Source organism: Notolabrus celidotus, chromosome 23 (assembly GCF_009762535.1).
Source record: "Notolabrus celidotus isolate fNotCel1 chromosome 23, fNotCel1.pri, whole genome shotgun sequence".
NCBI classification, from domain to species: Eukaryota; Metazoa; Chordata; class Actinopteri; order Labriformes; family Labridae; genus Notolabrus; species Notolabrus celidotus.
This window is the reverse complement of record NC_048294.1, coordinates 17,943,045-17,960,843: the sequence shown is the minus strand read 5'-3', so window position 1 is coordinate 17,960,843 and position 17,799 is coordinate 17,943,045. Positions and strand designations below refer to the sequence as shown.

At 38.7% G+C, this 17,799-nt stretch overlaps 1 protein-coding gene, 1 long non-coding RNA gene and 7 other non-coding genes across 11 annotated transcripts; all 9 read left to right on the top strand.

The window, feature by feature from the left end:
* Positions 1 to 5,294: 5,294 nt before the first annotated feature.
* On the top strand, positions 5,295 to 11,413 carry sb:cb1058 (cilia- and flagella-associated protein 251). The gene is made up of 3 exons (XM_034676778.1): positions 5,295 to 5,369; positions 7,707 to 8,407; positions 9,845 to 11,413. Exons 2-3 carry the CDS (start codon positions 7,757 to 7,759, stop codon positions 9,998 to 10,000), a joined length of 807 nt encoding a protein of 268 aa, XP_034532669.1. The 5' UTR covers positions 5,295 to 5,369; positions 7,707 to 7,756; the 3' UTR covers positions 10,001 to 11,413.
* Positions 11,414 to 12,464: 1,051 nt separating this feature from the next.
* LOC117807641 lies at positions 12,465 to 16,563 on the top strand. Of its 3 annotated transcripts, XR_004630017.1 has the most exons (14): positions 12,472 to 12,532; positions 13,115 to 13,151; positions 13,385 to 13,412; positions 13,638 to 13,681; positions 13,863 to 13,919; positions 14,103 to 14,150; positions 14,427 to 14,476; positions 14,677 to 14,724; positions 14,914 to 14,972; positions 15,365 to 15,480; positions 15,656 to 15,715; positions 15,927 to 15,976; positions 16,199 to 16,238; positions 16,421 to 16,563. It is a non-coding gene; the product is annotated as an uncharacterized LOC117807641 (long non-coding RNA). The 3 variants fall into 3 exon arrangements; XR_004630018.1 differs by lacking the exon at positions 13,638 to 13,681 and having other exon boundaries at positions 12,465 to 12,532; XR_004630019.1 differs by lacking the exon at positions 15,927 to 15,976 and having other exon boundaries at positions 12,471 to 12,532.
* LOC117807881 lies at positions 14,528 to 14,592 on the top strand. Its single transcript, XR_004630045.1, has one exon. It is a non-coding gene; the product is annotated as a small nucleolar RNA SNORD29 (small nucleolar RNA).
* On the top strand, positions 14,776 to 14,845 carry LOC117807882. Its single transcript, XR_004630046.1, has one exon. It is a non-coding gene; the product is annotated as a small nucleolar RNA SNORD30 (small nucleolar RNA).
* On the top strand, positions 15,073 to 15,199 carry LOC117807887. Its single transcript, XR_004630051.1, has one exon. It is a non-coding gene; the product is annotated as a small nucleolar RNA SNORD22 (small nucleolar RNA).
* Positions 15,517 to 15,590, top strand: LOC117807885. Its single transcript, XR_004630049.1, has one exon. It is a non-coding gene; the product is annotated as a small nucleolar RNA SNORD31 (small nucleolar RNA).
* LOC117807884 lies at positions 15,775 to 15,847 on the top strand. Its single transcript, XR_004630048.1, has one exon. It is a non-coding gene; the product is annotated as a small nucleolar RNA SNORD31 (small nucleolar RNA).
* On the top strand, positions 16,056 to 16,129 carry LOC117807886. Its single transcript, XR_004630050.1, has one exon. It is a non-coding gene; the product is annotated as a small nucleolar RNA SNORD31 (small nucleolar RNA).
* LOC117807883 lies at positions 16,273 to 16,347 on the top strand. The gene has a single exon (XR_004630047.1). It is a non-coding gene; the product is annotated as a small nucleolar RNA SNORD31 (small nucleolar RNA).
* Positions 16,564 to 17,799: the final 1,236 nt, after the last annotated feature.

The window sequence follows — 17,799 nt, the reverse complement described above, 5'->3', positions numbered from 1 at the left end:
CTCAAATACTGGTTTATGATAGCATCATAGCACGGCAACTAGTAGACATAGCCGGCATTTTATTGTGAATATTTTTAGACTTGCTTTTAAAAACATGGAGCTTGGTTTTGAAACTCTAACTATGAGGACAACACTACTGAATCTCATATCAAATCTTTATGCAATAATCAGATACAAAAACAAAGCTGTTCATACATTTCAGCACTGATGACAAGAAAAAGACTTGAATTTGCCTTGACAGGCAGGAAATCCCTGGTACTTTACAGCAGCAGTGTTTCTCTTATACATTTTAAAAAGCAGCTTTTAATGTAAATGAATCTACCTTATCTGTACTTGATAATCAGTTGTGACCTTCTCAGAAGTTAGAAGAAATAAGATCAGCATATTATAATAGCTCAAATAAGTGCTCCTCAGCTACTGTTGTATGATACTGTAAAAACATCTAGTGCCTGCTTAGTAATTAGTGCCTGCAAGTCAATTCTTTACCGTTGTATAATATATTTATTACTGTAATATTGTTCCTACAATGTACAATGTGATCATGTCTATCCTTGGCCTTGACAATAAACTCAGATAATGTAAAAAAAACAAAAAACAAGTTGTGCATTGGTCTTTTCTAAACATCTAATGCAACACAGGGCCCTACATCATCACTGCTACACTAATGCCTGCTTTAATAGAGTAACTCCTTACATAGACCTTTCTCGAGTCCCTGAGCTCCCTTGTTTCGTAGGTTCCTCTGAGACCCTGCTGTAGACGTCCTGCTGCTACGGATGTGCCAGACTCCAGCAGCAACAGCTACTACTATCCGTTTCATCACTATCACCGCTCTCAGCCTCTCTTATTCTCCTCTATCCCTCTTTCCAACCCCAACTCAGTCAAGGCAGATGTCTGTCTGACATGAGTCTGGTTCTGCTCGAGGTTTCTGCCTGTTCAAAGGAAGTTTTTCTTGCTGCTGTAACTAGCTAAATACTGCAAGGTGCAATGTTCATGGTGGATTAAGATGAGATAAGATTGAGTCCTGTCAGTAAGAGGGGACTGGATCATATCCTGTCTTTATGTTGGGTCTTTGTTAATAATTTAACATAGACCATCCAACCTCGAGCAGAACCAGACTCATGTTAGACAGCCATCTGCATCTGGAAGGGGAGGATAAGAGAGAGAGAGAGCGATGACATTGATGAGATGAACAGTAGTAGTAGTAGTAGTAGTAGTAGCTGTTGCCGCTGGAGTCTGGAACGTCCACAGCAGCAGGACGTCTACGGCTTCGACTCAGAAGAACCTACGAGACAAGGGAGCTCAGGGACTCAAGAAAGTTCTATGGTTGGTAACTTAAATGGGACAGGGAGAGTTAAAGTAAGTGATGGGGGAAGGGGGGTGAGATAGGATCCTAGTAAAATAAAAACAATGTTAAAGTTGTGAAACTGATTTAAAAAAAAAAAAAGAAAACATGACATACACACATCAGATAACCTCAACAGGAAAAAAACCAAACAATCTCTACCCAGTTAATGGCTGTCAGCTCTCTTATTCGTGCTTTGGCCGAGCCCGAACTGGAATAAACCATTGGGAGTTAGAGAAACCAGAGAGTAATTATCTCACTGGAACAAAACTCAAACAGTAAATAATGAAGATATTTCAAAGTGGGAAATCAAATCCATTTCAAAATACACAAATCATAATTAAAGATTTACTCCTGTTTGTGATGACACAATGAACTCACTCATCAAGAGCTCCACACTGACCAGCCAGGCACGGGTGGCCTCCCTTAGCCTAATCGCTCTACTGTGGGGGAAAGTGGGTCACGTGAAAAGACATGGGGAGAACTATTTTCACAACGCACATCAGTATTAACTAATCCCATTTCTACACCGCTGGCAAAGCCACCAAGGGCAGTTACGGGACACTTTTGCACGTGTACAGCAGAACCTGGGATCAAACCCCCAACCTACCAATTAAAAGAGATCCAGCTCCTCCATTTAACAGCCGCCCAAATACTAGAGGGAGTTTATGGTTCAAAGTGATGTAAGGAAGCAGACAAAAAAGGAGAACTAAGATTTGACAAACAAGTGGCCTCATTCTTGAAATAGTCAGATGCTGGCACTCTCGTGTGTCCCCATGAACGATGACTCACACAAGAGATGGACAGAAATAAAAATTCCTGTTATAAATCTTTGAAACTTGATCATTAATAAAAGCATTGCACATTACATTATATGTCTAAAGAACACAAAGAGACTACTGTCAAGGCAAAACAGCCTGAAAGCAGAGGGGATGAAGGACCTAGCAGACAAGACACTTAACAAGATGTGGTCATGTTGGGTGATAATCCCTTTAATTTAATCCACATTTCAGCTACTGTAGATGAAATGTTACAATGAGAAGCTATTCGTTTGTTGCAGGTGGTCCCTTACTTTCTTCAAATTCCTTTTTCTTTAGCGCACCATTTTTTAAGTGTGTGCTAAGCTAGTTTAGAACTGCTGACTCAGTGCTTTCTTCAAAATGAACCATCTGTTCTGTGTGTTAGGTTATACTTAGCAGTGTCACACTTTGCAGACTTGTCATACAGTATGTCTGTCTCGACCTCTCCCAGTATCACTACATCAAAATCCTGACTGATTGTCCAACAACAACAGATCATAATCCCTAACTTGTTCCTGCTTGTCAGTCACGAGCAGGAGGCAGTGTCCGGCAGTGTCATCAGTGGTTATCCATGTGGTTAAGGATTTTCTGACCTCAAAACAGCTGCCGTTTTTACAGGACATGTGATTGACAGCTGATCCACCCACCCAGAAAGGAGGTTGCCTGCTCGGTGACCATATATGGAGGGTTAGGGATTTAAAAGTCTACCTCATCAACCAACAAACACCCACACAGGCCTTGTGAGAAGAAGGGGCACTTGGAGATGAGTAAGAGGAGCTGAAGTCATCAAGTCAGACACACACCATCATTTGATCCAAACTGATTCATTCATTGACACACAAACACATGAACCTAGGGACTAGACTGCTTGTCACACTAGAAAGTCGTTTTATTGCCGTAACTTAAAACTATCATCATCTTCTCTGTCATGCTTTCACCCTCAAATAACTCTTATCTCACTCCACATAAGGCATTCCCCTCTGTTGATGTCTCCTAGTAGTGGCACAGTATGCATATGTACTTGTCTAGGAAAGTGTGTGAGTACTGTACCTACTGGTGCTGACTTGTAAAAAAAAACGGGCATGTAGATAATTACCAAACACACACACACATGCAGCTGAGCAGCTCACACTCCCTGTCCCACCCAGACACACTGTTTACCATTCACACAGTAAGATAATATTTAGTGACCAAGCTCCTCCATCTTATCTGCACACACATGTTCTTTCCACCAGGATACAATGGCTCATCATGAAGAGTGTTTATGACACAAAGTGTATGTAGAGAAAATAACGCAAATAACTATGACAAGCTTCAAATAAAATAAAATCAAACATAAACATTCATTAATCATCCCATACATATACATACGAATATTTAAAAGATGTATCCATTAAGGAATGCAATTATAGGTTTTTTAAACCATTTATGTATAGTTTGCGTTATTAATGGGTTATTTTCATCTATAAAGACATGTATTGTTGTAATATTCTTTAAAAAACAAAATTAAAGGGATCCCTACCAAAGCTGTAACATACATTTACATTTAATTACCCTATTATCTTCTAACATTCAAAACTCAGCTCAAATCTGAGCTTTAGTTGACTGCAGTTCATCGAGGATCCACTTGAGGCTGGCTCCGGAAGTACCGGAAACCACATACACACCAATTCAAAAAAGACGATCTTTACAGCAGAAATAAACATGTTTACAGCCTGGTAAAAAAGATGAGTGTAGTCTGGATAGCTAATTTCTCGATCGGCACAAACAGTACAGGGGGGTGAATTTTTTTCTAACGCCGCAATTTCAAAGATATTGAGATTACGAGTCTTCCAATGAGAGGCACAACTGACTTGATTGACAGGCGGGAACACTTAAGCTGTTGGCTAGGAGGCTCAAAGCCCGCCTCTTTACGTCACAATTGCTCAACAGCAGCAATATGGCTCTCGCTGACGATTAGCCTAAAACAGCACTTCAGAAACAGATGGGTGACGTCACGGATACTACGTCCATATTTTATACAGTCTATGTAACAAACTGATGCTAGCTTTAGCTGACATTTTAATATAAATGATAATTGCCTGTAAATATAAGCACATGTATGTTTATAAATGCACCAGTTGAAGAGTTAAGTTTTAATCAGGACCTTTTGTTCACAGCTTTTTTAGTATATCCTTTTTTTTTTTTTTTAACACTGGCTTAGCTAAATGCTAACCCCAGCATCCTAACAAACTGATCTTACTCAAGAATAATCTTGTTGACCATGTTCACCTAGTCAACATGGTGTTGCCCTTAATTTGGTTCAGTAGTTGCGCAAGCTGGCGGTAATGTTACTAGTGTAAAAGGCATGTAGGGGATAACCACAGTTAGATGGAATATTCAGCTCTGTAGAGCTCTTCTAAATACAGTATGTAAAACACAAATTAGCAGCCAAACAACCCAAATAAATTGGTATGAAGGTAAATTTTTTGCTTTGATTTTTCATTACTGTCCTGGTATGATTGGCATATATGCACTATAAATACATTTGTTTGTTTTTTTAATTTAAAAAAATCTCTCCTCTTAACATAAAGCCTGCTCACATAAGGACCTCAAGTATACCTTACATACACTGTGACCATGTTAAGTTTTTTAATTTGCTTTGAATATTTTTATGATTAACCATCATTGTGGTGTGGACACATAGGCTGTTGAAGTTACATTAAATGCTGAAGTCAGTTGAACACTTAATCTTAAAGATTATAGATGAATCTTGAGTCAAATATCTGGGCTGTGCTTTCGGTTAATGATTGATCACTTCTGATGCTAGAACAGGATATTTTGTTTATCCTGATACTTGTGTTAGAAAGTTAATGTATGTTGTAGGATGTTAAGAAGAAAACTATGTGAAGGTGAAGGGGAGAGAGAGAGAGAGAGAGAGAGAGAGAGAGAGAGAGAGAGAGAGAGAGAGAGAGAGAGAGAGAGAGAGAGAGAGACAAAGGACCCTTCATAGTCGGAGTGATTTGCCGTGTGTGTGTACGCTCTCTGTGCGTGCGTGTGTTTGCCTTGGTGACGACAGAGCTGCAGGTTGGGGCAGGGTGGGAGTATGACGCTGCGTGTGAGGGGAGTACCCTGAGCTCTCAGCTCTCAGTCATTCACTAACACACACTCAGTCACACACAAGAGGTATTGCTCACTGGTGCTGAGAGACACAAACAGAGAGGAAGGAGACCACAGCAAGAAATCAGGTATGAACTGCATCTTAATATAATGAAAGTTTCCTCTGTCTATTTTACTTGTTGCTAAACTTTAGTTATTTTTGAATATACTAATGACATGTAATTACTCAAGTAATAAAATAAGTAACAACTTTGTTGTTTCTTTGTGTCTCATTCTCTCAGGCATGTTTTGTACCATTTACTGACCTGCCTGTTGCTATGATAACCGTTTTGTAGACTTTTCTATTCTCTCCGTCTGTTGTCATTTAATACTTATGCACATCTTCTGTTGTCTTTCGTCTCTGCCTACTTTTCATCTGAACCCTTTATTTCTTTTTCAATTTACCTTCATTTTAAAGATCACATCTCATTTTTTTGTATTATCTATGAATTTGATCCTGTTATGTAAGACACTTACACCTGTTTATGTCTTTATCATTGAACCACTTTTATTATCAGAATGACTTCAGTGAACTAATTTTAAGTGATATCATTTTTAATTCACAGAAGTCCCAGGAAAGCTTTTGTTTCAATCTGTTGGTGCTATCTTTTAATTAAACATTGCCAAAAGGCAGGTTTACAAACTAACACAAGCCTATCTTTGCACTCTTAATCACTTTCTGAAAAGGACTGTAAAACGAATTAAACTAAATTAACATTTCACTAAAAAAGGTTTGCTTCCTAGGAGGAAAATACTTGAAATGTCTCTCTTGCACAAACAGATAAGAAGCTTAATATTCAACTTATAACCAGCTGTCTTGTTAGCTGGACTACAGACAGGTGGAAATGTTCAGTTGTGCCTGAAATCATTCCCTTGTTTACTTGATTATGCAATTGTTGTTTATTTCTTCTATATAGTGCATTATGGTATGTAGTGCTTGGTTAGTGATCACATTGAACCCTACTTTTCATTATGTATGGACAGTTTTTTTTAGAGTTAACCAGGGTATGATAATTCTCACTTAACACTGGACCAGCACTGTAATGGCAAACTTGCTAGATAGTGGACTACACAGTGATTAGTGAAAAACCTCAGGCTCACATCTGAAACTAAAACCTATTGTTGTTACACTTGTTGTTGCATTAATTAAACAGGTAAAAAATGTTAATAAGTAAGCTTCACAGGTGCCAAGAGGCAAATATGTAACCTTTGCACTGGCTGTTTCTCCTGTTTTGAGTCTTTATGCTAAGCCAAGCAAATTGGCTGCTTGTGTTAGTTTCAACACATTTGTGAACAATGAGCATTACAGTGCATGTGAACATTTACATATTTATGTACACACTCATTCATGCAAACATTTTAAAGCTAACACAAGGCTACTTTGTGTCTTTAACACACCCAAAGAGACATTGACATGTAGACAGGTGGAACTAGGGATTGAAGTTCAGATAAGGCGATGATCTCCTTGTATCAATCTTACCATGTAACTCTTGACTTGAATAAGCATACTTTATTGTTATTGTTTAAAGAAACAGAATAGAACACAATATATCGTAGGGTTTAAATCAACAAGTAAGGTAGAATTAAAATAGTAAATATGTTTATGTCTTCTAAGGATAGATCAAAAGTATCCTCAATGTTTATTTAGGCTTAAAGGGTAACATAGATCACATTGGAGAATACTTGTAAATATGTTCCTCTCTTCTAAAATGAAGATACTGGACACTTAAATGGAGTGGTACTTGTGCAGACTTGTCATCTTATGTAAGGTTGGATTATTAGGATTTAAAGGTTAATTATCACTAAATCTAAGTCCACATCCCTCAGTGATTAAAACATACTGTTTTTAATTTCTGGCAACACCCAATCAATGACATAATGTGGTTTACCCTCACTGGCTGATTAAAACAAACCTGCTGTGATACAGTCTCTCTGTTAACTACCATAAGTGATTAATTTGATCCTTTACTTTAACAGAAGGCTGACTTTGATAATGAGAGATCAAGAGTCAATATGTAGTCATTGATTTTGCCTGATGTACAGGGTCCAACTGGTTATGTCAGTGTCAAAGTCTGAGTCTGTGTGTGCATGTGTATGTTTGTCTTCAGTCGTAAGTACATTGCGTCTTTAACTTTGACATTTAGTTATCATCACAACCCTGATAACACTGACTTTGACCTGCAGCACAAACACACATACAACATGTTCAAGTTGAAAACAGAACCTCTGATGTTCTTTTTCTTCCCTCTTTTTTTTTAATACAGTGTCTGTCACCTATTTGAACTTTTGTTCACATGAAAATCTCTGAGAGCTACACGAAATGATTAGAACTGAGTGTAACAGAAGGAGACCCAAAAAGGGTAAGGTTTAGGGAAGGGTTATGTAACAGAATTAAACTCTAATCTCTCTTGCTCCTTCACTTTCAGAGGTTACAGAAAGAAGAGTACCAGACTGTCAAGAAGGAAAACCTGAAAACATGACGATTGGTAAGAGTTCCAGGAAAAGTTCTGTGAGGAGCTCCATCAGGGCACCAAAGTTTCTTGACAAAGCAAGTGGCTTTTACGGCCGCCTGGATGAGCCTGAGGTTGCTGGAGAAGAGGAGGAACAGGGGAGATGGAGTGTAACAGAGGAAAATGTCAGAAAGGACATTTCTGAGGCAGATCAGAGGGAAGAAATCAATGTATTTGACTTCAATGAGGGGATGATGGAAGATGACGGGAAGACTCTCCTCCAGAGGAATACCAGTCGCCGTAGCAGCAGGTGGAGAAGAAGCTCCAGGAGGAAGCAGAAGGAGGGTAAAGCAGAGGAGGATGCAACCCAAGATAAGACACCTAGCTTGGGCACAGAGAGTTCGTCTGACCCGCATGTCTTGGAGAACACTGGGGGGATGATGGAGGTGGAGATGGAGAAACTGAAGAAGATGGATGAAGAGAAAGAGCAGGAAGGACGAGGGACGGAGCCCACGCTTGTTCACTTCACAGTTCGAGAGGATAGGGACGACCAGGTCCTGATCAGGGACAAGAAGAGGGGTAGAGAAGAAGAGGGAGAGGAGGAGAGGAAGATGAAGAGGGAGCAAGAAGAGGGGATGAAGATGGTGAAGAGGAACTCTGTGAAGAATTACCGCAAGGTAAGAGGAATTTAAAGTGTAGATATACAAATTACAAACACTCTTTGTGTGTTGTTGAAAAAAATAAGCAGCTGCTTTTTGTTTCACATTAACATGAATTCCATTCAGCTCTTCCCAACCTGGTTAAAATTTAAACCCCTCAAGGTTACGTAACTGTGTCCACAGAGTTTGTAGAACAGAGGGCTAAAGTTCTCTCACATCATCCTTCACATACTGCACACAGGGCTATTAATCACCATGGAAACTATCTTCTTAATTACAGACTTCCACAAGGGTCAAGGTACGGCAGCCATCGGTGCATGTCACCAACCCATTAGATAACTTCCTGTGATAGGACTTTTCCTTTGCGTCACATTTAACAACATGAAAAATGAAACCAGAACAGAGGTTTATCTACCAAGTCTTGGCTGAGCGTAGTGGGAGCACTGCATGTACTTTGACATGATTCAAAGGCTTCTTAAGATTTTCTGCTACCATTGAAACACGTGCACTGAGGTGACATTCCTGTGCCTCCTATATCGTGTCCTTTGATCAGTGGAACCAAGTATGCCCGTGTTGACCCGCCCTCTAAGATCACACCATAAAAGCATTCCACTGCTGTTAACCAATCAGCTCCCCCTCTTGGGTCACAGAGTCTGACCTCCTGTCAAGCAGAGGACGACTTTAACAAGGAAAATAAGTTATCAACCTGTGTGCTATATCGATAAATTGGCAGCAATTTGAAGCTTAATTTCTACATGCTGACAAAATCACCTGTTACTATAGCATGAGTCTCACAGCCAAATTATTTTAGATACTTTAGTTTAATCAGTTACTAGAACCAAATAACTCTAAATAACTTTAATTTCTTTATTTAGCTAGATGTATAAACACAGTTTAGCAGACTTTATACAAAGTAGTAAATGCATCACTTGTATTCCTATAATCAGTATTAAACTACAACTTATGTGAAGTGTTACAGTGGAAGGCAAAGGAATTCATAAGTCACAAGACCCACATTCTTTGCACCTTTAGCCACGCTTGCTGCATGGCTTTAAGGATGGAGATGTCCTTTGGTTGGTCCCTTTGTGCAGACACTGGTGGCTAAAGTTACAGCAGCAAACAAAAAGGTGAACAGTACAAGAATTTCAACAAGAATATTTAAAAAAATGTTCATCATAAGAACTGATTGTCATGGCAGAAAGCATGTTTGAAGAAAATGTACTTGACATGTATTTTAATTTTCAACTTTCACCCATGTTCCATCTGTTATAACGGACACAGGCTGTATGCCCTGTAATGCAGCCTGTTGCTGAGTCCTGAAATGACCCTACATTCATGGAATGAAACAAAATTGCAGATACAATTTTAAATCTGTATCTTGCTTTCACTAAGCTTCTCTGCTGCTCATTTTCAGGACGATCAAAACTGACCATCCTTTCCTCCTGTCCCCACCAGGCCTTTGACCGAGCTTTTCGTCGTGGCTGGGAGGCTTTCATCACCAACCTCTACAGTGTCACACTCACACCTGTGACATCATCCTCATCGCAATCTTCATCTCCTGCGTCAAAGAAGAAAGAGCAGCACTGCTCTGTGTTGGCTGAGTTCCAGTAGACCAGGAGAGCATCATGAACAATAAAATGAATCTTATTCTAGTATTTTGCGTAGTATTTAAATCATGACTATTGTTTTGCGATGGACAATTCGGCGTGTGTGACACTTACTAATCCATCAATGTGGACTTTTTATGTCACATCTGAGTCATCCACAAGGCCTCATTAATTACTCATGTAGGTTACTGAGTCTTAATCACTTCTCATAAAGTTTACTGCTTTATCTTATAGTGGTGCACAGTAATTAGCACGAACACTGCAGGTACTTCGTTTTTTTTATTGTAGCCAAGCTGTTGATTTTACTTTGAAGTCAATGGGACTAGTGTGAATAGAAAAGTCTGGTCTTCGTCTGACTGAGTACGGCTGCTACTGGCTCCCTACTACAATGCTGCTGATTTCACACTTCTAGTCAGCATTGCAGGAATGTCTTAACAGCTCAACCTCTGAAATCAGGTCCACTATTAAGAGCTAGGTGCACTGATAATCTTTGCTTCCCTGTGGTTTGGCACTGTGACCCAAGTGAAGTGTTGATGTGTAACCAAAGGAATGGAATTTTCCGTATGGCTATGACTGATTAGTGGACTTGATGATGTGGAAACACTTATTTCTGTATGTTAATCAGTGCCGTTTACTATGGTTTGTTGGCTAATCAGTAATCAGTCGTAGTAAATGACAGGAGGAGACACTTGAGATTGTGATCTTTGCACCGTACAGATGCACAGATGCACATGTGTGTGTTAATATCTGGAAGAGATGGAACATTTCATCAGTATTAACAGTATTTACAGTCTATGGTATTAACCGCATTAAATGGAGATTTTCAATCAGTGTGTGAGCAGAAATACACAAAATCACTTCTAAGTTGAACTAATGATGAGATAGTGTTTCACCCTCACTGTGTGTTCTGGTGAAGGTATTTAACCTGAAGGAACAGAGCAGGAGAATGTATGTTTGAGATGTATATGTTTTAATTTGTCACTACATTGCAGCTGCACAAAATGGTTTTTTTTTTAAAACATCCTCATTTGAAAAGAAAAGTTGGCCTAAACTATCACTCATTGGCTAACTAAAGGTACAAACACATAATAACCTACTTCAGTGCTAATGCAACTGTGACAAGAGTAGATTATACTGTATGACTGATTCAGGAGATTTATGTTATGTTAATTGTTTACGATTGCTTAAATTAAAAATGATACCCTTTCATAGATATGTTTTAATTTTCCTGTTATCTGCTGTGTATTTGTTCTAGTATTACTACAAATGTACTGGGTAATTATTGCAGACAAGACTGAAAAGGCGGGAAAACTTGTTTTGGTTGTAAATAATGATTGTCACATGATATATATATATTTTTTAATAAAAAATCCTTTTGTATCCTAATTGAAGCTTCATGAATATCAAGAAGCACTTCTCTGTGTCAATAAAGACTTAATTTATTGTAATGGTTGTGTCCTGATTTGGTTTTAGGTTTATTACAGTAAAAATGATCTTTCATGATTTAAAGATGTGGATATATCAAGATGAATAACAGGTACGACATGCAATAAGCCACAGTGTGTAAATCCCATGGTTTGCGTTGTAATGAAAGGTATACAAAAAATTAAACATTTAACAATAGTGGAGTAGAACATCAAGTGATTGGTTGTGAAAGTGGGGGTTATTCTGTTTATGAAAATATAACTGTAATTGGATTTGCACAACTTAAAATACCCCCCAAATAAGCTAAATAAAAAGATGCAGCATAATCAGTTTTGAGTAGGCCTTTAACAAAATGTTGTCATGTGAACAACATGGTCTTATTCCATCAATCAAGCTTCATTTATATAGCACCTTTCACAAAAATAAAATGAAATTCAAAGTGCTATACAGCAATTGAAAAATAATAATAATAAAACAATTAAGGAACAAATCTAATATATCATAACTAAACATAAAGCAGAAATGGATATAGAAGTAGAGACTAAGTGGAGACTGATGCACATCGATTGCAATAAAATTTATTTGAATAAACAATAAAGGGAAATAGTTAAAAAATAGATCAATAAAAAAATAAAACATGACCAGTTAAGAAAATAAAAAAAGGAAAGATAAAAGTCGAAGATAAAAAGAATAGCAATAAACATAGTAATAATACAATAATGATTGAATCATTAAAAATAGATAAAACAATAGAATATTGAAATAAATACAAAATGATAAATTCGAAGTAGTTATCCAAAGAAAAGCCTGCATAAAATTATTTAATGAATCTAGAGGCGAGACAATGTGATTCAGATTTAATAATCATATAAACTTTCAATAAAACTCTTAAACTGGAGTGTGTGACCGACAGACTGGTGATTTCACACATGCAAAGCCATCAGCAGTATCTTTGCTGACACCTCGTGGATGCAACATGCACGAGGAGGCAGCATTGCTTGGCGGAAATGACGTAGAGAACTCTGGGCGGGAGGGAGGAGCCTTTAAGGCGGGGGTATAAAAGCCGAAGGACCCAGTCAATCCTTCCACTTCCTCTCCAACTCTGCCCCAGGTAAGATTGAACCCTTTACATTCTCCTTTACTAAGGTCAAACTTTTGAATATGATACTACTTTTTGTAAAGTCATATCTCAGGCATTAAATAATAAACCTGCACTTAGAATGATCCATTTAAGCTTGTCACCGAGCTACATGGTGTTTAAGCTAGCAAGTGTTTTTGCAGAGTACCCGGTGCTGCACCCACCCAAACTGGTCACAATCCTTCACCATCGACCAGCAAATCACTAATATATCACCTCACTTCTGATTTTAATAACAACTACAATGTGATTTCTTAATGTTTATCACATTATTTTTTAAAATCCATTCATTAAAAACGTGTCACAGACTCTTAAGAAATGCTAGCTGAGGCTGCACGCATCGTCTCTAAATGATGAGAACTTCACAGACCTGTACTGAATTACTGTGATTGCACTATATCAATCTGATGTGAGACGTGTTTGTGGCTTCTCAAATATTCGTGATAACTTGTGCAGAACTTTGCACACTGCACGGGGTGGTCACGTGTTAGCTAGTCGGGAAGTCCACTAGCAAAGCATGATGTAGCATTAATGTCCTGTTTTGTCTTTTTCCAGATGACGAAGAGAAGTTTTGAGACTACATCCTGCCAAGGTAATTATTCAACACCACGTGGTTCTTTATACAGGTAGATTATAAAGTTCTTAGTATTGGAAAGGCACAACATGTGCACATGGAGCCTCGTGCTGCTGTGATGTTTCATTTGAACTCTCTCACTGAAACCTTTTTGAGGAAAATGTCTCAAATTTCTGAGTAGCATGAAGCACCTGAAGTGAACATGTCTGAATGAATCGACTCCAAGTAATATTTTCTCCTGTCTTTTACAGGTGCAAGTCGGCACTGGGGATGTTCAAGGTGATTACTTGATATATTTTGTATTGAAATGTTATCGTTTTAATTTTAAGGAGCTCAGTGCTGCAGTGATGAATCCCTGAACTCTCTCTTACCGAATCAGCCTTTGAAGAAATGTTCTTTACCAGATTCTGAGTAGCACATTCAGGTTTTTTCTAAATGCAGTATGAAAGGAAACAAAATGGCTTTCAAGCTCTGTTGCTAAATTTAAGCTTTATATTCCCTCAGTTTTTCATGACTGATCAAGGAAGAGAAACAAAGTACAGTGGCAGGTGAGAAAGCTAAAGATTAAAAAGATGAGCTCAACTCAAAGGGCCTCATTTGATGAGTTTTTAAAAGACAAGCATATGCCTGACTTTTGTGATGCTAGAATTTAAATCTGATCAGCCCTACAAATATTCAAGCCATTCATGTGTAAAGAATGTTTAACTCACCACTCTTATTTCTCTGTAGGTTGACCTGCACTACAAACCTGATGTACTCGTCGGCACTGATGGTCTGTTCCCAAAGGTGAGCAATTTAAAAATGTGGTTAAGAGTTGTAATAGTGGGGAGTTGGTATGATGATTACAATTAAAGACAAGCATATGCCTGATTCAAGTGATGTCAACCTTAATCTGACTGCCCTCAAATAAAACTGTATATAATATTTCACATTTAAGCCTGTGACTGACATTAGATGTTTCTTTGCCAGAGGGGAGATTGACCAGAAACTGGGAGGATGCTGTGTGGGTGTCTCAAGGTGAGTCTTACAAAGAAGTTTGTGATTTGAGCAGTTGCCAGAAATGCCTTCCCTGAAGTGTAGTACAATATTATATTAAATGTTTATCAGTTTTGAAATTAAAGGCAAGATGTTTCTGGCTGTTTGAAAGGATGAAATGGGGTAAAACCCATCAAACACCTGGACGACTAATGTCACATGGCAATTTGTCACCAAAGCCCTGATCAAACATTTAAATGTTAATGCTGTAAATATTTTATTTTTTGCTCTGTACTGAAGATCTGTGTTCTCTTACAGCCTCTTACATGGAGACATGGAAGATGGAGGTGCAAATGGAAGTCTAACAGGTAAGATATTTCAACTGGTCTACAATTTAAAGGTTCCCTTCTATAATGCAGTTCCAATGATGATCATACTTAGCTCACTTTGAACCGATGTGAAATGACACGAACGACTGAGTGACTGCATCTTTAAATTACGTTCCTGTTCTAGTTTTCAATTTTGGTGCCATTAACATGTGAAGTAAACTCTTCCTCTGCATCAACAGATGATTGAACTGCCCCAGCAGCATGACGATGACTCTACTTAACTGAAGGTAAGCTTCCATCAGATGTGCAATAACATACACTGGAGTCCCACACTCGCTGTATATGATGAGATACATTTGGAATCTCGTTCGTCTGAACACCTGTTGAGAAATGGAATATCTGACATCAGTGGGAATGAATATTTAAAATATGACCTGACACAATCTTGTGCTCAACATGTCTATTTGTTTCTACAGGTTCCTGGATTGGGCCATTTCAGATGCTGCTGCTGTCTCACCATGAAATGTTTTCTGAGGTAAGTGACACTTGGACCTGAATGACATTACAAACCTCATGATGCTGGAACATAGACAGCCTTAAGATGTCAACTGATGGATGCCAGCAGCTTAATGTTTCCTTAGTGATGACACCCGCAAGCGTCTTACGCCTTGTGTTAACGCCAGAACCTGAAAAGGTGGACCCACTGGTGTGACCATGGCTGGAAGGGGAAGACCTGTTGGGGTTACCAACAGTCTGAATGGAAACATTTGACACCTACTGTGTTGAATTGTGGACATCCCTTAAATAAAATGTACCGAATAAAGGGCCTTTCAAGATGCGAAGTCCATTTTTTAAGTTGCTATAACCTTAAGTAAATGCACTGAGTGTATCATTTCTGTAAACCTTTCTTTTGTCTACACCCATTAGGATGAGGTGCCTGGTAAAGCCTCTATGGGGGAGCAAGATGACCTGGAACACAAGGATGTACACAAGTGAGGAAGGCGTGATCTCTCTATAAAGGGTCCAGATGCTTGTGAATTTAGGTAGGTACTTGATCTCTGCATTCAAATCTATCCTCACGCGCACATGATGATTTCCTTATTACCGCCCCAGTCTGAGAATTCATGACTGATTGGTATCCCCTCTGATCGTACAAGAAATAATAGTTTTGTCACTTTGATCCAACTAGAAGAACTAACAAGTGTTGCTTTTTTGCAGGTTTCCCAAAGCTGTTCTCCCAGGTTTGCTGTGGGGTGCACACATCTGTGAATGCAACAGGTAAAGAGACTTAACAAATCCCATATCTTGGTTTTGAAGTGCAGAATCTTCCCAAATTTCTGAAGTGATGAGTTCCTTATTACCGCCCCAGTCTGAGAATTCATGACTGATTGGTATCCCCTCTGATCTTGCAAGAGAGAACTGTTTTGTCATACTGATCAAACTTGGAGAACTAAGAAGTGTGCATTTTTTTTTATTTTTTTTTTTACAGGTTTTGCAAAGCTGTTGATCTCCCAAGATTCTGCTCTGTGAATGCAACAGGTAAAGACACTGAGCTAATCTGAACATTCCCACATTTCTTGGTTTTGAAAGACAGAAGTTAGTGTCATTTGTAAGCACATCTAGAAGTGATGAGTTTCTTATTACCGCCCCAGTCTGAGAATTCATGACTGATTGGTATCCCCTCTGATCATGTTTTGAAAGCTTTATTTTTCTTTCCAATGGTACCATGATTATTAAGACTTGTGTTTTTGCTCTCTTTAGACTCTTGATGGATCTGCTTCCAGCATCTCTTGGCTTTTTGGTAAGAATCAAACACCTTAAAATAAAAACACACACCTAGAAGTGATGAGTTGCTTATTACCGCCCCAGTCTGAGAATTCATGACTGATTGGTATCCCCTCTGATCAAACGTTCAATCCTACACTTGCATGTTTAAAATGAAGGCTGTTTCCCAATTTTAAAACCCACACGTTGTCTTTACAGATGGACTGGACCTCACCAAACACAGCTGCTGTTCACGGAAAGCTGAAGGTCGAAGCCAGTACGAGGCCCACCCTGTACAATGTCCTCTGTATTTCCAACTGATGTAATTTGTAGGAGTTTCAAATAAAGGCTGAAGTACAACATTGTGTGGAAAATTTTGTAAGTGTGTGTATATAAATTTGGGCAATTTTAGATGAAGGGGTTGTTTTATTTGGCACTTAGGTGGAGTAGAAGAAAATTATTAGCTGAATCAGTTGCTGTGCAACATTGTCTAGCGCCTCGATCTTGATTTCTATAACCTTGATTTGAGCATTTAACAAATCAAAACTTGGTGCCAAAGGGGGCTGATTATGACTGCAGTGATGCAGGGAGAAAAATGTCACTTGGCTAATTTTCTGATTCCAATAGTTCCAAAGGCTCCTATATTGAGACATGAACCTTAAGTCAAAACAGTAATATAGGAGTTCCTAGTAAACTTATTTGGAAATGCAGATTCACCATAGTGAATTGCAAGACATGAACCTGTGTCATCCTTTTTGTGAGTAGGCAAAGAGACCTAACTAACCCTGCAAACGCCGAACACACATCAGTCTAGCTCTATGTATGTAAGTATTAATTCTGGTACTTACAGTGGAGTTGGGTACATGTGGGAGATGGCTGCCTTACATGAAACCTGGTTTAAGGGAAAGGTTAAAAAGCAAAATTGGCACCTACCCAACTCCTGGTACTCAGTTTAGGGTGAATTTAAATGTATTGACGCAGCAGTAAGAAGTGGGTCTGTGGCTCCTTGAGAATTTGTTAGCAATTGTGTTGGAAATTGAATTATAAAGGGAAATTCAATACTATTTTTCTGAATTGATTAAAATAAACATAATTTACTACATGGGCAACAAGATTGCACTTGTGTTTTACATTTAATTCACTGGAGGGGCATCCAAAGGGCACTTTGTGCATTTAATTCAACAAAGAGGAACCCAGAGGTCACTTTTTAATTGTGTAAGGCATCCAGGAGTACTTCTTCACAATGAGTTCAATAAAAGGGCATCCAGAGGACTTTTTTAATGTTTTGTATATCAAAGGACATCCAGAGGGCAATGTTTTTTACATTTTGTATGTTTGTGGAGTATCCAGAGGGCATTTCCTATGCGTTCTCCAATGAAAGGGCCCCTGAGAAGGAAATTTGTAATCAGGTCCCGAGCACCGACAAGGTCGGCGAAGGCCCTCTTGTAACCCTAAGGATTATTATTCTTTATTTCTTTCGTCTAACTTTTGAATCCCCAATTTACTTGACTTAACGTGGCCAAAAAGCCCCCAAAAGTTGCACATGCATCAGGCCTGGCCATTGGCCACAGGGTTTTAACAGTGAGAGCAGTGGGAGA

Coding starts and splice junctions, on each gene's coding strand:
- sb:cb1058 (XM_034676778.1), top strand. CDS start 7,757: ATGACGATTGGTAAGAGTTCCAGGAAAAGTTCTGTGAGGAGCTCCATC. Junction 8,408..9,844: donor CTGTGAAGAATTACCGCAAG/GTAAGAGGAATT, acceptor TGTCCCCACCAG/GCCTTTGACCGAGCTTTTCG.